General features: G+C 37.8%; 3 protein-coding genes and 1 non-coding gene across 5 annotated transcripts; 3 read left to right on the plus strand and 1 right to left on the minus strand.

Moving 5' to 3' along the window:
* Nucleotides 1-1,799: 1,799 nt before the first annotated feature.
* LOC103999184 (cell number regulator 10) lies at nt 1,800-2,866 on the plus strand. Its single transcript, XM_009420850.3, has 4 exons — nt 1,800-2,029; nt 2,119-2,190; nt 2,272-2,484; nt 2,597-2,866. Exons 1-4 carry the CDS (start codon nt 1,864-1,866, stop codon nt 2,671-2,673), a joined length of 528 nt encoding a protein of 175 aa, XP_009419125.2. The 5' UTR covers nt 1,800-1,863; the 3' UTR covers nt 2,674-2,866.
* A 7,453-nt stretch (nt 2,867-10,319) lies between these two features.
* On the minus strand, nt 10,320-10,401 carry TRNAS-GCU (transfer RNA serine (anticodon GCU)). Its single transcript has one exon. It is a non-coding gene; the product is annotated as a tRNA-Ser (tRNA).
* Nucleotides 10,402-10,526: 125 nt separating this feature from the next.
* Nucleotides 10,527-17,345, plus strand: LOC103999185 (E3 ubiquitin-protein ligase RING1). Of its 2 annotated transcripts, none has more exons than XM_009420852.3 (2): nt 10,527-11,672; nt 17,135-17,345. In XM_009420852.3, the coding sequence occupies exon 1, from the start codon at nt 10,638-10,640 to the stop codon at nt 11,646-11,648; it is 1,011 nt and encodes a 336-aa protein (XP_009419127.2). In that variant the 5' UTR covers nt 10,527-10,637; the 3' UTR covers nt 11,649-11,672; nt 17,135-17,345. The 2 variants fall into 2 exon arrangements, with proteins under 2 accessions (XP_009419127.2, XP_009419126.2); XM_009420851.3 differs by lacking the exon at nt 17,135-17,345 and adding an exon at nt 16,473-16,799.
* Nucleotides 17,346-17,987: 642 nt separating this feature from the next.
* LOC135648891 (uncharacterized) lies at nt 17,988-19,579 on the plus strand. The gene is made up of 3 exons (XM_065166897.1): nt 17,988-19,014; nt 19,098-19,177; nt 19,267-19,579. Exons 1-3 carry the CDS (start codon nt 18,103-18,105, stop codon nt 19,358-19,360), a joined length of 1,086 nt encoding a protein of 361 aa, XP_065022969.1. The 5' UTR covers nt 17,988-18,102; the 3' UTR covers nt 19,361-19,579.
* The last annotated feature ends 304 nt before the right edge of the window (nt 19,580-19,883 follow it).

The following is a 19,883-nucleotide window of genomic DNA, read 5'->3' on the forward strand; positions in this document are numbered from 1 at the left end:
GAAGTGAAGAAACAAAGAAGAGAAAAGAAAAAAAAAAAAAAAAGGTAATGATGCAAGAAAGCATAAGTTTGGAGTCCATGACTTCCAATAGTGTATATTTTGGATATCGACCATGTTATGGCTCACGTCACGTCACGTTTCTGTCGACTCAGTCCTTAAAAGTTAGCATAAGGGTTGACTTCCCACGTCGAACCGAAGCCTGTACGGGGAGGCACCCTCTCGATAAGTTCCATCCCGAAAAGCTCGAGACAACGCCGTATGATGTCGTTCCACACATACCAGGCGACACCCATACAAAAATACCATCTCATCACTCGAGAGTCGATTGTCGTGCCAAATCCACATACGATCGATCCTCGGGTAGTAGTATAAAAAATCATAGCCGACACCCGGCTAGGGGTAAGGGAAAAACAGAACAAAAAGATCACTGACTTAATCCTAGAGGGACTCAAGTCGAGAACACCCCGATCAAGGTCAGTGTGTAGGAATTCGACCACCCTCGAAGGTGCGACCAACTCGACCATCAATCCAACTCACCCTCGACAAATCTTCCATCCAATCGAGAGAAGTGTCGCCAACCCCCCGGGAGCTCCGAACATCGACTTGCGGACTAAGCCATGCTAACTTCTCAACCATGACACGAAAGTTTACCAACAACTTCAACTCAAGTTAAGTATGAGAAGATTAGGTCCCTCCATGGACTATTAGTACGGAAGCTAATCGATGTAATGTTTGTAATTTTCAGGACTTAGAAATACATAGAGGATATTGTAGTAAATTTGAGTGCCTTACTTTTTTATGTGTGATCATCATGAGGAGCTAAAATTATTCAAAAATAAAGCATTCACCTCATAATTTATTTTAATTTTTTTTAAATTAAAAAATATATATGATTTGAATCTGAATCGGAACCGCTCAAGCTAGTATCGATAGTTCTAGTTCTATAACCTATCTTATATTATTTAGTTTCGATTCTTGATTTTGAAAAACGCGAAAAGGGCCAATGAGTTGACATTTTTTCATTATCATTTTTGAAAACCAACTTTATCGAGGTTTAGGATGAATATATAATGATTAGTTATATAATCTTACATGATTTAGTTTCAATTTTTTTTTATTTTAAATATATAATTATTTTTAAAATCGATTATAATTAGCTTTAGAATGAATATATAATGATTATTTCTCACTCTAATTCACTCTATATTACACACAAAAAAATTTAACCATTACATTCGGATGAGATGGCTATGATTACGGATTTATAGCAACACGTTTTCAAGATCGTTTCAGGAAATGAGTGTCCTGACATTAATTTTTTTGTCCTGATTTCTTACAGATCACATAACATCAATTAATATATAATTTAAATGAGATTTTTATGATATATTTTTTATTTCATATAAATTTACAACCAATTCTTGTATTAGTTGGCACGTTGGTTCGTGGCACCTCAGGATGGCGTACGAACCTCGATCACCATCTCCATCACCATCACCAACTTTGACGAGACGATTCCAAACGAAGATTTCAATGGACGTCGAAGACGCGTTCCCCCCAACCCAGTCGTCTATGCAATGTAGAATTTTCTGATGGATTTTAATCCGGTTTGTATTTGAAATCTGAATACGTTTGGGTGGTCGCTTTTCCGAAAGAGAAAACTATCCCACCGCACCCTATTGAATGAGCTAACATTGTCCATTGCGGACGGCAAGGAGGACTTCTCTCTTGGTTCATTCAAGCAACCGTGTCGGCGAGACGAGTCATCGTTTGAAACGATGACATTGTGGTCTACAAAGAGAGCAGTATGCCGTCTGCTCTCCAAACAATCCTTTGCACGTCTCCAGCGTCGTCGTCGCAGCCATGTATCCATCCAAGCCAAACGAGTACTACCCGCCGTCCGGCCAATATGTGCCGCCTCCGCCTCCGCCGCCGCTGGGATTCCCCCACCCGGTGACAGCTCCTCCGTATCAGGGTCTTCAGCCATGGTCCACCGGCCTCTGCGACTGCACCGACGACTGCGGCAATTGTAAGCTCTTGACCACTCTTCTTTATCGTAATCGTCGGACGTCGCTATTCTTTTGTTGATCATGTTGGTGTTTGTACCGATCGATGAAGGCTGCATGACGTGCTTCTGCCCGTGTGTCACGTTCGGCCGCATCGCCGAGATCGTAGACCAAGGATCGGCCTGTAAGTCCTCTTCCTCTGCTATGAGCATCCATGCTAACCGCTGTCAGCATCGCGTTGAGGGTGTCTTTTGATGGAGTGCAGCTTGCGGCACGAGCGGAGCGTTGTATTGTCTGCTGGAGTACTTCACATGCTTCCACTGGGTGTACTCATGCTGCTATCGGTCGAAGATGAGGGCTCAGTACTCGTTGCCGGAGAGCCCCTGCGCCGACTGCCTCGTCCACTGCTGCTGCGAGCCCTGCGCCCTCTGCCAGGAGTACCGGGAGCTCAAGCATCGTGACTTCGACATGACCATAGGTAACCCTTGCCTTCTCCTCTTATTTCTCAAGATCCGTGCTCGATGATGTGATCGGAAATCGAATCAGATCTTCCCCAATTTATGAAGAGATTCCGCTGTGTGTCTGCGTAGGGTGGCATGAGAACATGGGAAGACGTGCACGTGCTGCCAATTTACCCCCCGCACCCCAAGGTGGCATGTGGCGCTGAGTCATGCGCTGACGTGGAAGAAGCGAGCCCAAGTGGCCTCTCGTTACTATTATTACTGCTGAGCTGGAATGTGATATTGTTGGGTTTTTTTTTTTGTTTGCATGTTTAATTATTGTTTATTTTGCAAATAAGGGGATCTGCTTGTAAGTACCCAAATTAGATTTTATTAATATGCATTTTAATAGTTATTCAACGAAGCATATGAATTTATTAAAATGCAACAGGAAAAGTGTAATGAAACATTTGCATCATTAAATAGCATTTAAAGTCATCTTGATGATAATGTATGTAGTCCTGTGAAGTTCTTGACAAGCACTAGTTTATAACTTGTTTTTGAATAATGAATTTAAAACATGCTTCCGTCTTCAATCATGTACGTAGAAAATAAAGATAATTAATATAATTTATAACCTGAGTAAATTTCAAACGAAGATAATTACTTTGAGTCATTAACTTAGGCATCGACAGGACCAAGTCGAGAAACATCTCTTGACCTCGATTATCGTAGAGGTGGCACTTAAGGAGTTTGATATTTCCATCTTAAAGGTACATCGAACAACTCTATACAAATGGGTCCGGACTATGTCGGGCTAACCAAGATGTCAATGACTTCTTTTTAAAATATTTTTAGTACTAAAATGAGGGCCTAATGTCATAGGTACATATATCGTCAATCGTATTAATGAATGCTCGAGTGAAGATGATGCTTTGCCCTCAACCTATAATAGTTTCACCCAAGAGGATAGCAGCCACCATTTTTGAAAATGGGTGCAGTAGCCACCCTTTCGCAAATGGTTGCTTCCATCTCAATGTAAACGCTGATATGATACTAGCATCTATTCAATGACTTATGTCTTCTATCCTTAAGGATGACCCTAAGCCACTTGCTTATCTCTTACTCAGTAAGGTATTCTTAAACCTTATTCAGCAAGTGCAAATGCTGACATATATGATATAGGTCATCGCTTCGCTTTTGCTCAAGTTAGCCTAATTGGCGATGCCACCAGCTCATTTGCAATCCCGGGCTCAATTGCCACTAACACTAGCACCCATTGAGGTTTGCTGACCTAATGTAATACCGACATCTCAGGAACACTTGAGACTTATCGAATCGTCAGCAAGGGGGCATTTTGATCTTTAACTATGGAATTCAACGGACCACACTACCACTTTACCTTACTTAAATCCGAGGTCTTGTCAGTGAATTCAATGAAAGATTCTTTATAGATCCAATTACGATAGAAGATCAATATTTAGACAAGATGCGACATGAGTTCCAATAGTCAAAGGCGAAGCATTGGTCAACCCCACATTAGGTCGATCATCGTTCACCCAGAAAATCTAGAAGGAATCGATTCTAGTGAACTTTCGTCTCTCATCCTTAGAGGCATTTGATTACAATGCCAACATGATATAGCACATTATAGCTTTTCATACCTAAATATCATTGTATGGCACTTCGGACACCCTAATGCATTGTACCTTCTTAACCACATTAAAAGGCCAAACACGAGAATGGTATACTTACCTGAAGCTATTTTTCATTAGTCTTTTTACCCAGCTCGTGAGGGAGTTCAAATTCCACTTCCTCAAAAACATATGCTTGTGGCCATCAATGATAAAGCTCCTCTGACTTACGCAGGGGGGGAGGAAATACTTGCAGACTTCATCGCTCTATTCATGAATAAGATTTGAGGTGTGGTAGATGCCTATCCGTTACACATAATATAGACCTTCATGATGGGGCTCAAGCCCTCTCGCCACTTCTAGTCGTTGATAGAGAGACCACCGATGACTACACCAAATGTACTTTAAAGGGTTAATCAATACATTATCGTCGAGATAATGGTCTTGAATAAGTGTAAGGAGTTATGTAAAAGGCCCATGTAGGAGTGACTACAATTAGCCCCGACCTTGAGATCACTATAGTGAAGGAGAAATAAATGACCCGAGTTACCTCGCTCAAGGTCCAAATTGACCCCCTTAAATATGACTAAAAGTTAAGTTTTTTTGTAAATAAAAGTGACAAGGCTCTTAAAAAAATCATGGGTGAAGAGGGTGATCAACACTCAGGTGAAAAGGGTCATAATTGACATAGGTAGTTCTACTAATATTCTCTACTTTAATGCTTTTCAAAAATGGGCTGTCAACAAACAATCTTACGCATATGACTTTTGGGATCGTGAACCTATAAGCCACATTTGAAGATAAGTCTTGCTCCAAAATAATACTGACTAAGTTTATAATGATAAATATCTCCTAAGCATACAATACAATAATAGGTCAACCAACACTGAATAGATTGAGGGCAATGGTATCAACCTATCACATGATGATAAAGTTCCTGATGAGGGCCAGCATTGGAGAGATGAGAAGTACCCTAAGGGAGTTTCCACCCAAGGCATGAAGATCTAGTACCTAACTCTCTTTTTTCTCCGTCATCGAGTTGCAAAGATTGGGAAACCAACCCCCATAGTTGTTGACCTCCATGCTCGAAGGAGGGTTAGGTTTATGTCAGCAAGGATTGTTTTGTTATCGAGGAGTGCCCATCGGTGGACAATGACCTCTTATCGAGGGGTGGAGAGTCAATTAGGGGTGGGTTAAGAACTCTCGACACTATCAGCATCCGCTTGATGCATAAAATCCGAGAATCAATCAAAGAGATATAAGCTTAGCATGTCAGATAAGCTTGATGCCACACTTCATATCGCTCTTGTGAATGCCCCCAAAAAATACTTTAGAGGGAGGGACAAATGATAGAGAGAACAACGTCAATCAATCGTCATCTAATATGTGACACTCACATAGTATCCAAGTTAGAAGGAGAAGACAAAAATCACCTTTCACCTAGCTCATGGATAAGGGTCCAAGGTATGTGATTGTAGATTGTCCCCCCTTCTCGCCTATATGGATAAAAGATAAATGAGAGGTTATTAGAGGTGATTAGATTTTTATTCTATCCCTTTATAATTAAATATAAAAGCTCATCTTCGATACAATGAAAGTGAATGATTACTTTTTGACTATTTACATTTCTCGAGTTACTACTTTAAACGTTAGAAGGACTAAGTCGGAAAGCCTTTCTTGGCATTAGTCTTTATACGAGTGACATCTTAAGAGTTCGATATTTTTACCTTGGAGACATCTCGAACAACCTTACACACGGGTCCGGACCACCTCTGGCTGACTAAGACGTCAATAACTTCTTTCCATAATAATAGTCAATCAAGGTTTATTAGTAATTTAAATAATTTAAATCTTAGAGATAATATTAATTATATAATGAAATAAAAATCAATCCCAAAAAAATCAATTTTGATATACCATATGGCTATTAGAATTAAGATTTTATTTTAATGATTTCATTCCAAGAATTTGCATAATACTAATTTGTTGTAAATGACTAAACAAAGTAAGACATCCTATTTGGAAAAAGGAACCAAGAAATAATCTTGATGATTTGTTTGAATGAACTCTAAAAAATCGTGTTATCTATTAGATATTGAATACAACTCATTCACTAAATCTCCAAAACTAATTTGGCTAGCCCAAATGTTTTGGTCATCAAGGTTAACTCATATATTGGATTCTCAAACCTAAATGGATCACCAAAAATGGCACAACCTATGAATCCTCAAAACTAATTAGTTCAGCATATATAACCAAATTAATTTAGCCATCGAAGATAAACCATTCGTCGGATCCTCAAATTAATTTAAGATATTCTCTTCTATAAATATGTGTCTATAAAGAGCATGACTCACCTTGTTGTGTTTCTTCTCGGAAGATGATAGAACATTTAGTTCAGATCATTATGTGTTTTGTTTCTTTTTACTTGTATAGGCGTATATCTTAATATTTTGTGCAATCTATTTGATTTCTAAACATCATATACTTTGATAATTCCTTCCCTCTTAAGAGGGAATATAATAGTTATGTCAATTGTTTGTCTTTGTTTTTCTTCTTTATTGACTTTTGTTTTTTCTTGGTTCAATCCTTCCTTGATAGGCAAGTTGAGATCAAAAGTTACTGTTATTTTCCTATGATCCTTCTTGCTTCTCACACAATAGAACAAGCATATGGGATATCAATAAGCAAAAACTATACGGTCTTCAAATAAATCAATATGATTTATTTGATCAAGGTAATGTTTCCTTTATATAGTTATAATCCTCTTTATTTTTTATTATCGACTAAAAAATGGTCATTTAGGTTTACTCAAATAAAAATTATTGTTTATTAAGGTTGGATCTCAAGTCAATCATTGAAGTTTATTCAGACAAATGATGATCCATTGCTGAAGTCAATTGCTTCCACCAAACACTCAACACATGGAGTTTTGTATTTTAATTCAAATATTCTATATACAATAAATACATAAACCTCAAAAATAACTTTCGTCATTACTAGTTTTTATCTCCTATTAAGATTTTCAATTTAAATTTCTTTAACCAATAGACTTTGTCAGGTGAGATTATGGGAGCCTTTCTTTCTTTCATGTGTGACTTTGTTTCTGAATTTTTAAAATATTAATTTTTCTTTTATAGGTTTTCTCAATCCCTTTAGCTTCTTTTAGAGTCATTCGTTTTGTTTGGTGTTCTTGGAATTGGATTTTTTAGGGTGTGAATCTTGGTGGTGAGGTTGGTTTGTTGAAATCTGTTCTTCTGTCACTAGTTTATGATGGGCACATTTTGAGATTTTATATAATAATTCTAAACTTTTAATTTCTAATATTTTTTAATCTAATTATTGGGTCATTAATGACAATGTCAAAGTTCCTAATGGCAATGCTTAAACAACAATCTGTATATAAATATTATTATTATTATTGATAGGGGAGTGAGACTCTTTATTGTTTTACTCTGATCTGATAATATTAGAAGTGACTTCTGTAATGCTTCTCATTACTTAATACATATTTTCTGTTTAGTAAAAAAGAAAAAACTTTAACCATCAGCTAAACAAGTTAACTTAGTTTGTAATATCATAAGAACATAACACTTTGAGCTTGCCACAATAAGATGAAACTTTCTTGGAAGAATTGATTAGGGTGACATTGGCCTGTCAGAAGAAGATAACTTGTCTTCGGTGGATCCACCTCAAAAATAATTATTGATGCTTGGCTTCTAAGACATAGATAATGGAGCCTCCTTCATCGTTCAATTGGCCATGTTTTTGTCAGGCAGCTGACTTTAATTCCCACATCCATATAAAAACATAGAATTATAGCGTAAGTCTCATCCGAAATATCATTCCTAAGTTTTCTTTAAGAAATATTAATGACTCTCTGAGTGATCATAGCAAGAAAAAAAAAAAAAACCTTTGAGACGAGAAACAAAATAGCCATGGAAATTCTCTTCCTGGAATAAATGACTGAATGTGACATGGACGAGCAAAGAGATAAGAAAGCAATTGGCTGCGAATGATTCAGATGCCGGTCATCTTTGTCTTTGTCTATGTATATTTGTCAGATGGCCGACTGCATCAAAATGCAACGAACATATTTATTCAAATAATATATGAAGAAAGTAATACATTAGCATTCCTTCTTGTCTCATCAAATGGATCTCATATGACTTTGGAAACAAAGAAAAATTCTAAATCATTTGTTGACCTAAAACACATCGTGATTTGACGTATTCTTTGTATCGATCCTCTCCTCGATTCGTGAGCAATAAAAATGGGAACCATTTGGCACCCATGGAAACCAAGAAAGTAGGTGGCAAGTCTGCGTCAAACCATGGAAGATATGTAGTCATCGAGAAAGAGACGCGGCCCGGTGACGGTGATACAGACATGGCATTTAGCGTGACTATTTACTAAAGGTGGAGGAGGGTCAGCTTTGACGTGCATGAAGTCCTAACAAGAAGACATGGCCTAATGGCGTTGTCCCATCCTCGAGAGGGCAATGCCATTTCGCTCACGCCATGGGAAGGTGATTGGAACTTGAGAGACTAATTTGTCGATGGCAGAAAAGAGAGGCCCCATTGACTTCTCCGTGCCATGGCGAGTAGGACACATCCAACTTTGTGCTGCACGTCCTCGGGGAGACAAAGATGGGTAAGCATCTGTTGCTGCGAACACGAATGGGGAATTTGGTTCTTCTTTTTATTTTTAGCTTCAGATATTATTATTGGTACGAGTGATCATATTTATCATAATATGGATCATTGGTTAGAAACTATATTTATTTTAAATTTTTTTAAATGATCGGAGGTCTGTTGACTTAGGATCGATCAACTTGGCTCAGATATTTTGATCTCTTAATTTGTATATGGTACTCCGGTCTCGATCGACGTCTTAATCTTCTGACATGAACATGAAGATCAATGTCAAGAAATATAAAAGAGTTCGACATTAATTATACTCATGTTTATCTTTTATGCTTGGTCCGTAAGAAAAATATTCTATTAAACTAAAATATATTTTTCAATATAAATTCAATGAAGTGATAAGACCTTTTATTATTTTTATAATGATGTGGTCGTCACGTGTCGAATAAATGAATATTATCTATATCACATAATGTTTGATATATATTTATATATATGATTTTTTTAGAAAATGCTCATAATTTGGATATTTTTAAAACCTACCCTCTTTTTTTATTTTTTTTCAAATAATACCCCTCAAAAGTTTTATTATCAATTTTTTGTTTATTTTTTACTAATTTTTAACTATTATAGTATTTTTATTTGGCTCGTTACATTGTTTTTCAATATAATTTATAATATTTTATTGATATATTAAAAATATTTATAAATATAAAAAAATAATATTTTTAGTAGCTTTGTAGTCATTGCTTATATCGTTCCTATTTAGTTGTCGTTCTTCATTGATTATTACAATATTATACTTTTAGATTTGTAGTTAGTATTTTATTTATATCATTTCTAGTATTTTTGTTATAATGATCAGAATATTAAATATTTTTAAATTAATAGTACTGTTTGAAAAAAATAAAATGGGAGGTATCAACTGACAAATATCTAAAATATAAATATTTTCTAAATATTTATATTTAGATATAAATATAACATATTTAGATATTTATATTTCAAAAAATCGTATATATATATATATATACATACATATATATATATATATACATATATATACTTAATTAGGTCTTAATCAAAATTCAATGAATAAAAATCCCCAATATTACCTAATCATGGAAAACCAGTTCGACTCATAAAATGATGATATAATAAGTTCAATTCAATTTGATAATTGAGGGGATCATGAGAAATTGTGTAAAATAGGGCTAATTTTGTTCAAAAAGTAGTTGAAATTAATGTCAAAAAAATAGAATTTCCAAAAGAAAATTCATTCTCAAGCATAATTGAGAATTTGGTTTTCATATTGAATTAATTAAACTATAATATTTCACAAAGATGAATTATCAAAAAAATTAGAAATAATAAGGAAATTCGAGAAAAATAATAGATATAATAAGGCACAAATCAATCAATTCAATGCAGTTGGATCAAAGTTCAATTAATAAATAGTAAGGTCAATTTTGATCCAAATTAATAGTTTAAATAGCTTCTTAAAACATTAGCTAATGTTAAGATCATACAAAACCTACTTAGCAGGATGAGGTCAATCACAAAATGACAGTATATAAAAAGTAGAAAAGAATTCGTCGCCTGAGAGATTCGAACTCTCGCGGGGAAACCCCATGTACTTAGCAGGCACACGCCTTAACCACTCGGCCAAAGCGACTTTGGTGTATCTGTTTGGTATAAAATAAATATATAGTAATTTATAGTTCCGTCCAGGAAACGTTGTCGATTGGCTAGTCCACCCGACCTTACGTTCATCTTACGTACCAACCCCACCATTACCTGTTTACCAAGCCATATCGAGTAGGACAAGAAGAAGAAGAAGGAGGGAAGAAGAAGAAGGGGGGAGGAGCAGGGAGAGTGGGCGAGAAAAAATTGAGGCGGAGGAAAGAGGCCATGTCTTCCGCTGTTTCTCCACCCGTTCCAACCACCGTCGAGGGCGGCGCACCTCTCTGCTCCTCTACCTCCACCTGTCGGCCCGTGATCTACTGGTGCCACGAGTGCGACATGAGCGTTACCCTCCTCCCCTCCCACCCACCTCTCATCTGCCCCGATTGCTCCCGCTCCGACTTCCTCGAAGAAATGGAACTACTCCAACCCCCCACCGACCATCAGTCCTCCTCCTCTGCCGCCGCCGACGTCGCTCCCCCTCCCCAATCCCTGCCCCTCGTCCTCACTGATTCCGATGACGATGACAACGACGGAGGCTTCGCTTACGACTCCGACCAACGCCGCAGCCTTCCCTCTAACCCGAGCTATCGCCTCCGCCGCCGTATCGACCCGCTTTTCCTGGAACCCGCCCCCCGGCTTGGCCCCTCCTCCGCTCCTGCCGCCTCCATCGACGCCCTACCCATAGTCTGCATCTCGGACGATGCCTCCCTCCCCGCTTGTGCCATCTGCAAGGACGATTTCCCCCTCCACGCCAGTGCCCGCCGCCTCCCTTGTTCCCACCTGTACCACTCCGACTGCATCGTCCCTTGGCTCTCCCTTCACAACTCCTGCCCCATCTGCCGCTCCCCGCTCCCCTCCCCCGATGAAACTGCCGGCGGTGCTGAAGAATCTGACCATCCCACGGGAGTCTTGGCGGAGGGCGATGGGGATCCGGATGCGCTGGCACTGGCGCTGGGCGCGGCTGATGATGAAGCGCTGGTACTGACAGCCGCACTGTGGCAAGTGAGGAGGCAGCATCGCCTGTCGTTCCCGGTCCGGTCGCCAGCATCTGCCACCATGGACGCATCGCTGATTCAGATGGCACAGGTCGATATAGCACTGGCTAATACTGGGGAGACGCCCTCTCTGGAGTTTCCAATGGAGAGGGATGGAACAGCCATGGCAGGTAGGGTGGATGACGACGAGGATACCATGATGCTTGAAATTAGGGAGAACTTTTTTAGTATGAATCCCTGATGGTTCTTCACGGAAAATTTTGAGGTATGGTTCGTTCTATTACGGTATTCACTGCCATGATTATAATTCCATTAACCAAAAAGGTTGTGATGCAACCCAACATACGCTATCATGATTGCTATTGCAAATTTATGTGTTGTTATCTTGGTTATTATGATCATTGAACTGGCTTATTTTTTGTTAACATTGGACTTATATCTCACTAGTCAAAGGTTGGTAAGTTGTAAAGAAAGCCGATTACTTTAAATGACTACCAACTTTTACTGGGACCATCAGATTCATCTCATAGCATTATATCATAGCCAATGTATGCCAAAATATTGGCCTGTTCACATGGAGGATGAAAATGTGGAATTCTTTGTCAGTCATAGGAGAATCCGTCAAGTGAAGTTTGAGTTTTGTAAACCATTATGTATTACTTAAAACCACCCAAATCATTCAGTGATGCAGTTTGAAGGCTTTGCGGTGTTAGGTGACATGCTAATAATGATGTACTGTCTGATTGATTCTTATGATGTGTGCACTGATTTGCAATTGTTTGATCACTGCAGCTTATGCTTAGACAATTATTTGTTAGTACATATCAGTACATGTTAGGATTACATTGAAATGATAACATTATAAGGTTCAAAATTTCAATTACTAGGTGTATTGCCTATACAGCCTGGTATTTACTGGTCTGACAGGGGATAGGCACATGATTCTAATGATTTCATGCATTCAATTTGAAATGAGTTGTATCAGATGGTACATTCCCTGTTTCATAAGTACCAGTTGAAAATTGAAATATGATTCGTATATTTAATATTGACAGTTTGTCAAAAGCACAGCTGACAGTGGCAGCTGTCTGTCAATGGCACTGGGAAGCAGGTCTCCTCTCTCTTCTCTGCCTTTGCCATATCTTCTGTCACTACCAGTGAACATCCTCCTTGTGTCACTGTGGTCGCTTTTTCCTCTTTTCTTCTCCTATGCATTGTTCTCCTCCTCAGGTTTCTTATCTTCTTCCTCTTCTTCTCCTCCTATTCCTCTCCTTCTCTCCTTCTTCCTCTCGTGTTAGCAGTACCAACATGTATCAAGCATTGGTATGTCTATGCATACCATTACTTTAGCAGTGTGACCACCAACCAGTATCGGTGGCAGATCAATATTTTAAACTTTGGCTCGGATAATACAAGGCTGAAAATATGCACAGAATAACAAAGATAATATTTCTGCTAATAAAATTGATCTCATAAGTTCTATATCTAGAACATGCATTTGGTAATGCATTAGTCCAGCCTCTTCCTTTTATGATTTTGTCTATAGTGAATAACTTTAATTGTGAAGTCTCGATGAACAATGGGACAAAAATTCAGCACCATCCATTAATAACTGGTTACCCTCTTTGTTTATTTTAACTTTCCAGTTAATGCAACTTTAGACAAGAAGAAAATTGCTTTAAAACTATAAAATTAGATAATGGAAGGAGGCCTTGGTATTAAAATGACATGATACAATATTGACTAATCTGGTATTGGTTTCTTGAATCACAATATGCTTTTAATTTAATCGTTAAAACCATTAGTTTCTGGATTTTAGTAAAAGTAAAAGTAAGAAGAAAGGAGGTCTTTTCATTTGATGTATTTAGTTATTTGATGGTAATATCATTTGGCACTGAATTTAGGGATGGTTGAGGCTTCATTTTCCATAGCAACTATGTGGCTAAGCATGATCCACAAGATAATTATGCAACTTAGTTGGTCCTATTTGTTTTAAATATCTAATTCAAGAGTTCATAGGATAAAGTCATGTGAAGTTGGTGTACACTATTGATCATCTATGGAAGAGGACTTCATATTGGACAACTATTTCATTCAGGACCTTACTTAGGTGTTAATTAACCAAATATAGGGATACTCCTGTCTGCTAATTATAGATTACCCACTGTAATTAATCTCCTTTAGCATTCCGGTTCTTAAACTTTCAAAAGTTATATTGGATTTCCTATACTTATGAAAATGAAATATTGAGATCCCTATACAGGGTTAAAAATATAATTTTATAGAGTTAAAAATCAAGAGAAAAGAAGGGTTTTGTTGGAGCAATGAGGTTAAATATTTCACTTTCATAAGTATAGAAATTTTAATGTAACTTTTGAAAATATTGGGATTGAGATGATAAAGGTAACTAATTACAGGGTGTAATCTGTAATTAGCCTTACTCTTGCTACAGGAGCAAGGATGGTTCCTAGACAACAAAATTTTAATTTATGAAAACTACTTTTTGTTAGCTCAGGCTTGTATGGAGGTCGATAGAACTTTATTTTTAATGTTGTTGAAGTTCAAATAACTTTGGAGATAATAATCATCATTCACTGTTGTTGTGCCAGGCATAGTGCTTTATGTTGCTGTACCTTCGTAAAACAGCAGTTGTACCTTCATCATATGTGATATTTTTATGTGAATGGAAATCAACAAAAATCTGAATAAAACATGCACAACAGAAATTGATATGACGAAAAAGATAAAGAAGAGAGTGGAAAATTACGAGAGTAAGAGAAGCACAGAAATAAAAAAAAAACCTTTCTTATTCTCAAATAAATCAAATCTTACAATTAATTTCCAGCTCTTTAACTTCTCTTTCAATAAATTTTTACCAAACGATATTTCCTTTATGACAGAAAATATTTCCAAAAGGAAAAAAAGAATATTTTAGTAAAATCATATTATGATTACTACAATATCTCCTTTATTATCAAAGTATTTTCTGGACTCTTTTTATTAGAGAGTCAGCTCTTGTAAATGATAATAATTTCCTGGTTTAGCATCAGACCATTTGTTTTTGTGGGGATTATCTTTTTATGGGATATAATTGTATTTAAAGGCCTCTAGGTTTCAGCCTATTTATGAATAGACCAGAAACTAAAACTGAAACGATTGGTAACTAATACATGAAGTAAGATGTACATTTGAACCTTTACAATCCAATCCTAGATCCAGTCAAAAACATGAATGCTTATGAGTTGCTGATGTGATGATAAAATATTGCATCACACGTGTATGTCTTCTGCTGTCCTGCGTACCCCACAATCATTGACAAGGAAAGATTGGCTAATGACCTTGTGCTAAAGGTTTGGTCCATCTGAAGGTTTGCTTCTTAGGCAGGAAAACAGAAGACCTGTGGCGAGCCGAATGTTTGTATGTCATACTGAATTCTTAAAAGTTTGTATGGCATACTGAAATCTAAAAATTTGCATGACATTACTGAATTCTCAAGAATTTGTATGACATACTAAATTCTCTTTCATATGCCTGTGTAGATGAACGTTATGGATTTAGGATTGATTTTAGTAACATTCCTTGATGGTAGCATGAATTGTTCAATATATTTGAATGTAAAAAATAGTTAAACTTGATAGTGAGGCAACCTATCTGTAGATGTGGAAGGAAATTTTCTACCGTTTTTGGATAATCTATTGTATCAGGGATTGTTGTGCATAACCTTAGGATTCTGTATATTGATCACTTTTGCTTGTAGATGTAGAGTAATTTTAAAGCAATTCTAGTTTCTGGTTTCTCATTAGTTGATATGTTCTCTGATTTTTCTCCCCTTTTTTTTCAGTTCTTTTGATAGCAGGGTAGGGGAATAGTGGTGTGGTTGCACTAGAATGTGATACCTCTAATAAGTAACCGAGATTAGGCTTGAGGTATTAGGTTAATATAGTTCACAAATTTGATGGGCTGAACTAGGTGAGGCTAGGTGGGCCATGCTCCTTGGCATTCTGGAATATTTATAATTTAGTTCTATTCTGACTTATTAAAGTTTCTAATTGCTCCAGCTAAAAAAAATTTTTACTAAGCACTTGAATAATCATGCATTATGATATGAACTCCTAATTCTTTGCAAATTTGCACTTTTGATAATTTCTTCACCTGTACCCACAGTTGCATTCAAGTAAATTCCTTTGGTTTCCATGTAAACATAGATATCTTGCCAATCTTCCAGGATCCTTTTAATATTTTCTGGCTTTTCAAGAGGAATATTAGTCAGTCTTTTGAATAGACAATTGTCTAATTTGTTATGAGTTTTTGAATAATTTCTTTTCCGGACTTGCCCATGATATCATTTGCCTTTTAAGATCTTAGACAAATTGGAAGAGATTTATCCTGTGCCTTTTCTGGACGGTTGTCTCATAAAAGAATGGTGCATTTTTCACATCAATATTAAAGATATCATGATCTATTTTGACAAAGTTGGGGTTGACCAAGGAAATGCTGTAGCATTTTTATTCTGCCTTATGTGTGTTGATGGTACTCCACACTTGGGAAAAGAAAAAATGCAAGTACAACTAATGTGAAAAACAAGTATAATTACTTGTACAGTGAATTGGATTCCTGGGTTTTCTTAGGCTAGGTCTTGTAATAAGCTTGACAGTATTGGTGTTCCATTTTGTTCATCAAATCTATATGATCCTGAATAGTCAGCTGGCAAGTTTCTATTGAAGATCATCCATCATGATGCTGAGATCCAATAGTTGATTTTCTTCTCTGTTCTTATCTGCAAAACCTGCAAGGCCTGTTCATTTACCTGTTGATCATGTATATATATTTGAACTTTTGTCTCATTAGTGATTGTCTTTGCTCTCTTATTACAGCCATAAGAATATATTGTTCCAATAATTTTTCCACAAGTAGCAGATGCCCACGTGGTTCAGTCTTAATTTTAGTAAAAGAATTTTTTGCATCTGGACATTCATGCTGTAGTATATAAAGTATCGATTGGATATGGTTAAAATGTTCGTGAAAGTTGAGGAATATGATCTTAACTAAATTTGGGTCTCACCAGGTTAGCTAGGGCTTTCCAAATGCTGGATGGATGTCTTTGAAGCCATTTGATGGTTAAGAAGTGTTGAAGAGCCAGAGCAAAAGGAAATTCCAACAGATTAAGGAAACTTGAATCTGAAGCCAAGGAAAATTATGTTGCTCTAAATTACTTTATAAACTTAATGCACCATCATATTTTTGTGGATTACTTGATTAAGACATACCTCTGTGTAACCATGTAAGCTATTTTTTCTCTTACCATGTGGACATACCTTACAGATAAGACACATGAGCATCTTAGTGATGTTACTTGGATTTTCAGAAGTGAATGCTTCACATGAAACTTCAATTGTTCCTGTGTATCTGTTTTATCTGATCTTTACAAGGATTGTTAACTGTTTGATCTGATGCGTAAGCTTTCATATATATATATATATATATATATATATATATATATATATATATATATATATATATATATATATATATATATATTGTTATGGCATATTGTTTATCTATGGTCTGCATGGTATATTTATTTTTTATGACAGATATTGTGTTTATGGTTTGCATGATGCCTACTTGATAGAGTACTCGAATGAGATTACATCTAATACCTGTTTTTTTCGTTTTTATACTATTCACTTGTCAGTTCTGACCCTAATTTTTTTTTGTACAATGCAGTCACCAATTGCCTAAAGCCAGGGTCGGCAAGAAGCATTTGCACTTTGTGATTTGATAATGTATGCAGTTTGTGTGCTTGTCTATATTAGTGGTCTCATGCATTAGGTTCATAGTACACATGCCAAGCACATTACATTGTACAATAATGGTCTGGATGTCATTTTTACATTCATCACATACAATTTGCTTGATAATAATGTTTCTTTTGCTAGCTACTACTCTAACAAATTGATTTATATTTTGAATTCAGTCTCGATGACTGATGTTATCCGAAACTTTAATGGGCAGCCAATATTTGGTAGCTCGTAATGAGCTTCAAAATGTGCTACTGGCGCATTATTGGCGTTGTCATTGGATCTTGTTTGTACTTGAAGACAGTTTCAGGTGCTCACTGGTGATGTACCTCACCTTGTTCATAGGATTTATAGTTTTTGTTGCCCGTGCAGTGTTTGTTGTTGAAGACTTGTTTTTCTTACATCATTGGGAGTTGATTTTGTAATTTCCTTTGTCTGCTGAATCATATTTCTGTCTCGAGCTCAAATTTGACTCTTTTGATAAGCTACTGGTGAGCCGATATTTTAATAAAATAATAAAAACATTAAAAAGGAGATCAGGAAACTTCCGGACGGTTGCAAACCGAAGACTCCAGAAACCCTATTTTTCTAACTCGAGTCGAGCTCGAGTTCGATTTCATTGCACCCCTATACGCCATCTCCGTTGCATGTCTTCCAATAAAATAGTAAATATGCGATCATCTACGTGACTAAAAACACGTAAACTTCCAGACAGTTCCAAATCGAAGACTCCAGAATCCCTTTCTCGATTGTTCGCGTGTATTAATCCCCTCCCCATAACACTTTGTTAGCCGTCCGCATAATTTGCTATTCGGGAACGCTTGGCCGTCATTTCTCTTCCGTATCTGTGGAACCCTAATTCCAGTGTTGCCGTCGCCGGCCCTAAATCTAGCCATGGCGAAGTTTGGTGAGGGCGACAAGCGGTGGATCGTCGAAGAGCGCGTTGACGGCACCAACGTCCACAACTGGCACTGGGCGGAGCGCAACTGCATCGAGTGGTCCCGCTCGTTCCTCTCCTCCCTCCTCTCCGGCCTCACCATTCTCGACGGCGAGGGCGGCCTCGCCATCCGCACCAAGGCACTCGATAAGCTCGAGGGCGAGGCCTACGTCAACATCCGTAAGGGCAAGGTCATCCCGGGCTACGAGCTCTCCCTCTCCCTATCCTGGGAGGGCGAGGCCCGTGACTCTACCGCTGGGGGCGACCCTCTCGTCAAGGTCTCCGGATCCGTCGAGGTGCCTTACCTCGCCGATGAGAACGCCGGAGAGGACCCCGAGGTCAGGATCACCATCCGGGATGATGACGGCCCTGTCGGGCGCCGGATCAAGGACGCCTTTATTGCCAAGGGCAAGCCGGTGGTGCTGGAGAAGCTTCGGGCTTACGTGCAGGCGATGGCCAAGGGTGGCCCCGCGATGGACGAGCTCGAGACCAAGAAGCCTCCCTCTGTTGTTGGAAAAAACCAGTCTGCGGCTTCCCCTGCAGCTGGAGGGAAGACTGCTCCGACCGCATCTGTAGCGGGTAATGCATCGGTGGCAACGAAGGAGAAGAAGAAGACTAAAGAGGGCTTTAAGAACATATCTTTGACGGAGAAGTTCTACTGTAGGGCAAGGGATATTTATGAGATCTTGATGGATGAGAACCGATGGAAGGGTTTCACTCAGAGCAATGTTAGGATTAGCAAGGAAGTTGGTGGGCAGTTCAGCCTCTTTGATGGATCGATCACTGGGGTCAATGAAGAACTGCAGGAAGCCAAGCTGATCGTTCAGAAGTGGAGATTTGGAAGCTGGCCAGAGGGTGTTCATTCAACGGTGAGTGCATTTTTCAGCTCTATATTTCTGATCTATTGAACTTGTAATTGGGTTTTGGGATTTGATAAGTTAATGGAATGCAGGTGAGGCTGACTTTTGATGAGCCTGAGCAAGGAGTTACTATTGTGAAATTGACGCAGACAAATGTGCCAGAGGAAGACAAGTAAGATTCTTTCTAACAATAACAGCATCCTCTTGTTTAGCATATGTATGGTCTCTTATCTAATATCATTTGTTTGGGTTTGTTTACAGGTATGGGAATGCCACGGTTGTGGAAAACACAGAAAGAGGATGGAGGGATCTCATCTTCCACAAGATACGAGCTGTATTTGGTTTTGGAATGTAGAAGCAGCTCTTTTCTTTTATTTACAAGTTGTCATTTCATTGTTTCTTACTGCCTTTGAACTGCAACATTCAGCAATGCATGGACTTGATATGCCTCTGTTGTTAGTTAACATGGTGACTATTGTGAAAACCTGAGACATCTTTCTTTTGTTTGCTCACTATCGGTGTACCCTTATTGTGATAATCGGAAACTTGAGACTTGAAATCTTGTTTACTATGACTTTTATGGTTTAAATGTTGTGAAGTTTTATACGCATTCATCCTATTGTATGCGAATTTCCTTGTTTCCATCTTCACCATTTTGGTTTTTGTATGAAATTTGTCTTTCTATTTGGATGACTCTTCAGTTATATGTATCATGTTGTCTTCTAAGATGTCCTACCTTTCTCTGAAAGAAAACACCAAATAACAAACAATCATGTTTCACATTTGTACTTTATACTCACTAGAGAACAATGGATTTATGTCTCAATCCACACTCCTTGAGACATGACTAGGTGATAATGCTTACACTTAAGAGGAAA

Source organism: Musa acuminata, chromosome BXJ3-9 (assembly GCF_036884655.1).
Source record: "Musa acuminata AAA Group cultivar baxijiao chromosome BXJ3-9, Cavendish_Baxijiao_AAA, whole genome shotgun sequence".
Classification (NCBI taxonomy): Eukaryota; Viridiplantae; Streptophyta; class Magnoliopsida; order Zingiberales; family Musaceae; genus Musa; species Musa acuminata.

What these genes read in the sequence shown, in the direction of transcription:
- LOC135648891 (XM_065166897.1), top strand. Translation starts at nt 18,103, where the DNA reads ATGGCGAAGTTTGGTGAGGGCGACAAGCGGTGGATCGTCGAAGAGCGC. An exon ending in CAGAGGGTGTTCATTCAACG is followed by an intron (nt 19,015 to 19,097) that starts GTGAGTGCATTT and finishes AATGGAATGCAG; the next exon opens with GTGAGGCTGACTTTTGATGA. An exon ending in AATGTGCCAGAGGAAGACAA is followed by an intron (nt 19,178 to 19,266) that starts GTAAGATTCTTT and finishes GTTTGTTTACAG; the next exon opens with GTATGGGAATGCCACGGTTG.
- LOC103999185 (XM_009420852.3), top strand. Translation starts at nt 10,638, where the DNA reads ATGTCTTCCGCTGTTTCTCCACCCGTTCCAACCACCGTCGAGGGCGGC.
- LOC103999184 (XM_009420850.3), top strand. Translation starts at nt 1,864, where the DNA reads ATGTATCCATCCAAGCCAAACGAGTACTACCCGCCGTCCGGCCAATAT. An exon ending in CACCGACGACTGCGGCAATT is followed by an intron (nt 2,030 to 2,118) that starts GTAAGCTCTTGA and finishes CGATCGATGAAG; the next exon opens with GCTGCATGACGTGCTTCTGC. An exon ending in TGACTTCGACATGACCATAG is followed by an intron (nt 2,485 to 2,596) that starts GTAACCCTTGCC and finishes GTGTCTGCGTAG; the next exon opens with GGTGGCATGAGAACATGGGA.